The following is a 7,214-nucleotide window of genomic DNA, read 5'->3' as shown; positions in this document are numbered from 1 at the left end:
AGAATTGACTTGGTGGAGTTATAAACAAGTATAATATTTTGGTATAGATAAATATATAATTGACTTTGCAGATAATACACATAAAAAAACTTCGGTTGTACTAACACATCAAGAATTATGGTTAATAAGAAAATGCTATGTAGATGAAAAGTAAACATCATGCTAGACATGCATCCCAAACACTCAAAATAACATATTTATATACACATAAAAGAGTTGAAAACTGCTAATTAATAGGTAACTAGGGCTAATCATGCATCCAAACTAGTAGACGTCGCAACGGAACTTGACATCAAAGAGTATGCCGAATCGCGGCGGCAATGTGCCACTTCCGACAAACGTGACAAACATGTTCTTTAGGGTCTCCATGGCGTCCATGACGATGTCGAAAGTGGCATAGCCTTGGCCGCACTCGGCCTTCACCTTGCCAATGTACCATCCAATTGCTATGAGCTCCTGCATGCATGTATTGATTTTCAATTTTTTTTTTCATAAATATATTGACCATACCAAGATCACTGGTTTCGATATTTATTTCGGGCAAAGGGCTAATTTTTTTAGTTAAATTCATTTGAATATTCGAATAATTAATAACTATTTGGAATTATTCCTTAATGTACTGAAATACTGAAATGTCCAATATATATTTTAACTGAAAGGTAAATATTTTGGAGTCTACCGAAATCGATGAAATCCAGTAGATCGGGATGAAATCTCACCAAAAGTGCACAACTTCGATCAGCTATGTGGGACGGGGCGATTTACACAAAAATAACCCAAAAGTGAAAGAAAAGCACAGACTAACCCTCCGGCGAAACTATTTCACCAATCTAACCCTTTTGTGTGGCGCCCCTCCCACGGGCGCCACACATGCCCATGTGGCTCCCCTCCTGCCGGCGCCACTGTCCCAGCCGACGTGGCCCCCTCGCCGCTGAGCTGGTGCGCCCATCCGACGTGGCAGCATGTGTGGCGCCCCTCCCAACGGCGCCACACATGCACTTGTAATCCCCCAAAACATACTGTGAGACAATTCCTCTGGGACTTAGCCATTTTGCGAGGCTCGATGTGTGGCGCCGATGCCACGGGCGCCACACTAGCATGTGTGGCGCCGATGCCACGGGCGCCACACATAGAGGCTCGCGAAAACGGCTAAGGACTTATCGTCCGGAGCCCCTGGATGTTTTCGACCCAATACTTGATATAAGTTGGCATGTGTGGCGCCGATGCCACGGGCGCCACACAAGCACTTGTGGCGCCAGTTTGAAGGGCGCCACACATTGATTTGTGTTAAAAACATGAAAAATCCTACCAAACTCCAACAGTTACGAGTACAACATTGGACACAACAAGTAGCAATTTCATGACATACACATATAACACTTCATAGGTCACATTGTAGCACGTAGATTCAAACAACAAGTAGCATTACACACCATGGTTCGAAATGACATAGGGTTCACAAATCGATACTTATGAATATAGAGTTCACAACAACACGTAGCACATCCTAGTAGCGTCCTCGACGTGCCGTCCTCGCGGGCTGCTTCCGGATGGCCATCCTCTTCGTCCGCTGCCGTGGCTGCTCCTGCTGCTGCTCCTGCTGCTGCTCCTGCTGCTCCTGCTCCTCCTCCTCCTCCTCCTCCTCATCCTCCTCTTCCTCTGAAGAGAACGGCTCGTCGTTCCTCATCCTCGACAAAGCTGATCTCCGCCGCGGCCCCTCATCCTCCTCAGTGACAACCTTCTTTCCTCGGTTGACATAATCTTCCGGAGTGTACCGGTTTGGACCCTTGCCCCTTGGCTTCAACTGGTAAGCTGACCGTGGGGCTTGCTTCGAGGTACGCTTTGGAAGTATGGCTTGACTCAGAATTAGCTCGTCCTCAGGAATCTTCACAAACACGAACACATGAGATTACAAAGTTGAAATTAGGAAGAACATGTTTGACAGCAACAAAATAGTCCATACCTCCCGCTCTTCTGAAGAGGAAGATGTAGCGATTTCGGCTTCCCGGCAACCTAGCAAGCTGGCTAACCGCCGCATCTTTCGTGCAGTGTTCTGCGTCATCCCGTTCATGGTTACAAATCCACCACATCATAGTATCGTACATTCAAAGTTGGTGATCATACCTTAATGAAATACCGCAACGGTCCGACAGGCTTGTCATCTGTCCCGCTCTGCTCCCACATAACCTCGCACTCCTCAGCTGTTTTTTCGATCTCCTTCCGCTGTGACAAACATAGCATACACAATTGAAGCGACCACATGGCAATGTAGATGATGTACTAGTTAGTGAGAGAATAGAATACCACGAAGTTCAGCTCGGAAGCAATAGAAGTCGATCTCCCTCTGCGAGCAAAGGTGTCGTGCTGGCTTTGCCCAACCTCATCGAACTGGATGGGGTCGTCCAAGATCTCCTCAGGATACGCGTGCTTAACTAACTCGATACGCGTGTTCTCATGGAACCACTCGAGGTAGTTGTTGAAAGCGGCCAAGTTGTGAGGCACAATCTGCTCAGGGCCAGCATTCCGTGCCGCTTCCAAACACTGTTGGAACGCTGCGATGTGGCCGCTATGATGGACTGGCCAATTTGTGATCTTCCTCTGCCGCTGCCTATCAAGCCTGCAAGAATCAACAAGTTAGTTTGTACCTCTTCTATCAAGAATCTTCCATCGCATGATTCCAGAAGTTTACCTATGAAGCGCCTTGTCCGTGTCTTGCCACACTGGTGGGCACTCCTGATACAGCCCAAACTGTCTCATCACTCTTTGCGGCTGGTGGTGTTCAACAAGCCACATGCATATGAGTGGGCAGCGCATACGCCAGAACCGCGCCTCCTCCGTGCACTTGTGGTTGAGGTCAGTCATCGACGCGCCAATACGGTAGTAGCTACCATATGGCTCCCATTCCACCTGCAGCATACAAATATCTCAGAATTTAGAACATGCCAGTAGAATCAATGAAAACTAGGATTGCAAAAGAGTGATCGGTTACCTGCTCAGCGGTAAGAGTGTCCAACTCCGCAGTGTACTGCATGTACATGATCTTTGGATCGCCCGACATCTCCGAGACATTGTCCCAAAGGTATGCCCAAGTGGGCTCCCGATCAGGAAAGTGAGGGTAATGAGGCCATGGCCTCTCGTTGAGTACCCTAGGCCGCCCAACTGATAGGCGGTCCCAGCTCCATACGGAAAGTAGGAGCATGCATCCACCAATACCGCCGCTCCCAGTCCTGCTCCCAGTTCTGCGACAAGCTTCGTCCAACTGCGCACGTAAGACATTTGGTTAGTACTTTGTCTAGCACACTACTATAGGAAAATAGTACATAGAGCAAATCATCACCTGCCGGTAGAGGTAGGCAAGTGCCGCTGTTCCCCAACTCCAACGGTTATCCAACACCGTTAGCGCCTTCAGCCAACACCAATGGGCCAGCTTCCCCCCACTGTCAGGAAAGAGAGTCCTCGAAATCATGTACCATAAGTACACGCGGGCGTACGTCCTCCGAGTGTCCTCGTCGGCCTCTTCCGGGCATTCTCCAAAGTTAGTCCTGATCCATTCGAAAGACGCGCCGGCGGGAGCTCTCTTCTTTGGTTCTGTTGGCAGCGGAGGAGCCATGCCAATAAGCACCTGCATCTGCTCGCGCCACCCATCAGAAGCTGTGTTCATACACAGTGGCTCGCCCTGAATAGGTAGTCCAAGGATCATGGAAACATCCTGGAGAGTAGGGGCCATCTCGCCGGCCCTCAAGTGGAAGGTGTGAGTCTCCGGCCTCCACCGGTCGACAAGGGCGGTGAGTGCCGAGGGGTTCATGAGTGGCCCCCCACGGCTTACAAGGGATATGAACGGGAGAAGACCGGTAGGCCGGATGAACTCCGTGTACCTCTCGTCATACGGTATATCCGATGTGCCATGGTAACGAATCTTCAAAGGTTGAAGATCCGTTCCCTTCTCCGTCATATGAACAGCCCGGTGCACCCTGTCGTACTCTTCATCCAGAAGCCACACCATCCTACATGTATGAGCAACACATACAACATATTATGAGCCATTCATACCAAATATGAGCAACACATACATGAGAATATATCCAAATAAGCCATCACACATACATTCCTAACAAATATGAGTTATTCCATCAAGAATACTAGGCATATGTAACACATTTGAATGCATTTGCTAGGCAAATATTAGACATTTCAACACATACATACATAGAATTTGAACAAATCTAGGGTTCATATCCAAATCCACTAACATATCTAGGGTTCCTACACATACACATTCAACACATACATACCCATTTCAACACATACATAGCCATTTCAAACATCTTTGGTTCAAACACAACCAACATTTCAACACATACATACATAGGATTTCAACACATACATGTAAAATTTCATATCTAGGGTTCCAACAAATCTTTGGTTCAAACACATATACTACAATGTAGATTCCACCAACATAAATTTCTACATATCCAAATCCAAGAAATCTACCAAATCTAGGGTTCATACCCAAATCTACCAAATCCACCAACACTATTGGATGAATCGGAGGGAATCGAAGGGGAATACCTTGAGGAATGGAGGAGGAAGGAGTTGGCCGGATAGATCTGATGATTCCTTGGTTGATTTGGTGGGGGGGGGGGGGCGAAGGGGAGGCGTGCGGCGGCGGCGGTTGGGGAGGAGAAGGGGAGAGGAAGAGAAAGAAGAAAGAAGGGTCGGGCTGGGCGCGGGCGCGGGCGCCACACTTAAGTGGATGTGTGGCGCCCGTGGCATCGGCGCCACACATGCTAGTGTGGCGCCCGTGGCATCGGCGCCACACATCGAGCCTCGCAAAATGGCTAAGTCCCAGAGGAATTGTCTCACAGTATGTTTTGGGGGATTACAAGTGCATGTGTGGCGCCGTTGGGAGGGGCGCCACACATGCTGCCACGTCGGATGGGCGCACCAGCTCAGCGGCGAGGGGGCCACGTCGGCTGGGTCAGTGGCGCCAGCAGGAGGGGAGCCACATGGGCATGTGTGGCGCCCGTGGGAGGGGCGCCACACAAAAGGGTTAGATTGGTGAAATAGTTTCGCCGGAGGGTCATTCTGTGCTTTTCTTTCACTTTTGGGTTATTTTTGTGTAAATCGCCGTGGGACGGGAGTACAAGGAGTCAATCAAATGGATCTAATTCCATATGCATACCTGGAAGATGACGTCAATGGTGGTGGGGGCCGTAAAACTTGGTGACCATCCGAGTGAGAAGATCCTCAGATTCCCCGCAGGTGACCCTAATATGTTGATTCCCTAATGCGCCATGTATGCCCATGTTGCATTATTCTAATATTTCTCTTGCATAATACTAGTATAATTTAAGTTTTTTGTGTGTGATCAAGTGGTGGAGCTTAACGGAGACTGTAAAGGGGTTAGAACAGCAATCCTGTTTAAAATTTGAGTAATATTTGCAAATTTAGCGTAATAGATACCTTTAAGAAATTTTCTAGAGTAGGGGGGAGATGGCCGCTGTTATGAAGAAAGGGCCCTTGATGTTGTGTCGCCCTAGGGCCCCTAAAATCTATGAACCAGCTCTGTACTTGACGAATGCCTTGTCATGAAGGTGGCGTCCACCACCGCCCGGTGCACGCCTTCTCGCATTATCGATCACCTTCCTCGTGGTGACTTTGTCCTGGCTTGTGCACTCACATAAAATGCTGACATCCAGGAAGCGTGAGCTCGCCCAGCCAGGTGTTCACGCTGACTTCTACTGAGCTGCCATCTTCATGTGAAAAGTACAAATGTAGAATGATGATTCTTAGTAAGCATGTTAGACATTTTTTCCAAATCTCTAACCCCTTTGTTTTACTTAGTACTAATCAAGTCATCAACACTTGGGAAAAAATATAACAACAAATACTTGAGAAATCTATCATGTTGAGAAAGACAATACTTCGTCTCAATGAAACTTATCATGGCATGCATCTTTAGCCACTTGGCATTACTTGCATAAAGAGTTGTATTCATCTATGACAGCTTGAATCATAAAAAACAGTCATCTTACACCTCATTTGACAACCGAACCATTTATTACACATGAATTAGAAATTTCAAACGACAGACTGTCATCCTAGACACAACTTGCATTTAGTTGTTGAAAATTTCTGCCCAAAACTATTAAATGAATTTCTCACGTAAAATTTAAAACCAGTAGACTTGATAAATATATACAATGGAAATATGATCAAATACTTTTATTTGATACTAAAATATGATCAATACTTGTGGATGCGAGTGCTTGAAGTTCTAACATATCTGCGTCATTAAAAGATGTCACAAAGACAACAATACTACCTCCATCCCAAGGGTTAAATCAAAGCAAGTAAAGTTTAACCAAAATTTTAAAATAATCTATCAATAAAGATGATATTTTGTAGATAGCACATGAAAATATATTTCATTATCTATCTAATAATATTAATTTTGTATTTCACATGTTAATGATTTTCTATAAAAACTTAGTCAAACCTAACATAGTTTGACTTTCTGAAAAAAATATAGACCTTAAACCTTGGGATGGAGGTAGTATAACACAGACACAGCCGCCAGGAAAGATAACAAATGAACGTACAAAAGAAGAAGAGGCCATAAAACAAAACTCACCATTTCAAAAAGTAAAAAAGCAAAACTCATGGTGGTAGAAAGTAGAATCTGGCTTTAACCCTTTGTCTGCACCACACCCCCACCCCCATCCCCTCTGAACCCTTTGTCTGCCGCAACTGGTTTGCTGGATGTTTTTTGTTTTGAAAATCACATATATATTAAGGTCAGCAAGCCGCCTCATTAAAAACTTTCCAGCCCCCTTCGGTACCCTGGAAGGAAAAGAGTACGTATGGAACTTGCTGCCTGCTCAACAAAGTACCGTTACATTGTTGTGAACAGAGTCACATCATTCATTACATAAGGAAAGATAAAATTTGGACTATCACCCTCCCAAAACAGATTCTCATTTGATCTATAAGCATACTTTGCCAACTCATGGGCCACTTGATTTGCTTCCCTATGACAGTGTATAAGCGAGGGCTCCGTCATATCACTCGCCTTGTGGAAACATTCAGCTAGAATAGCAGCATAGGGGTAGTTAATATCCACTTCACCGTTGCATTCTTTGATAATGTCCAGGGAGTCCGTTTCTATTTCACAGGAAGTACAACCCAGTCTCTCCAGAAGTTCAAATCCC

General features: G+C 46.0%; 1 protein-coding gene across 1 annotated transcript; it reads right to left on the bottom strand.

Moving 5' to 3' along the window:
- Window positions 1-264: 264 nt before the first annotated feature.
- LOC127344366 (serine/threonine-protein phosphatase 7 long form homolog) lies at window positions 265-4,098 on the bottom strand. The gene is made up of 9 exons (XM_051370617.2): window positions 3,338-4,098; window positions 2,990-3,259; window positions 2,690-2,907; window positions 2,305-2,617; window positions 2,125-2,223; window positions 1,964-2,053; window positions 1,605-1,885; window positions 621-627; window positions 265-456 (listed from the first exon to the last, which is right to left on the bottom strand). Exons 1-9 carry the CDS (start codon window positions 4,001-4,003, stop codon window positions 265-267), a joined length of 2,136 nt encoding a protein of 711 aa, XP_051226577.2. The 5' UTR covers window positions 4,004-4,098.
- Window positions 4,099-7,214: the final 3,116 nt, after the last annotated feature.

The sequence above is a fragment of the Lolium perenne genome, chromosome 1 (assembly GCF_019359855.2).
Source record: "Lolium perenne isolate Kyuss_39 chromosome 1, Kyuss_2.0, whole genome shotgun sequence".
Taxonomy (NCBI): Eukaryota; Viridiplantae; Streptophyta; class Magnoliopsida; order Poales; family Poaceae; genus Lolium; species Lolium perenne.
Note: the sequence above shows the minus strand (reverse complement) of the source record. Positions and strands in the feature narration are given on the sequence as shown.

Coding starts and splice junctions, on each gene's coding strand:
- LOC127344366 (XM_051370617.2), bottom strand. CDS start 4,003: ATGGTGTGGCTTCTGGATGAAGAGTACGACAGGGTGCACCGGGCTGTT. Junction 2,908..2,989: donor ACACTCTTACCGCTGAGCAG/GTAACCGATCAC, acceptor TGTATGCTGCAG/GTGGAATGGGAGCCATATGG. Junction 2,224..2,304: donor CTTCCGAGCTGAACTTCGTG/GTATTCTATTCT, acceptor TGTTTGTCACAG/CGGAAGGAGATCGAAAAAAC.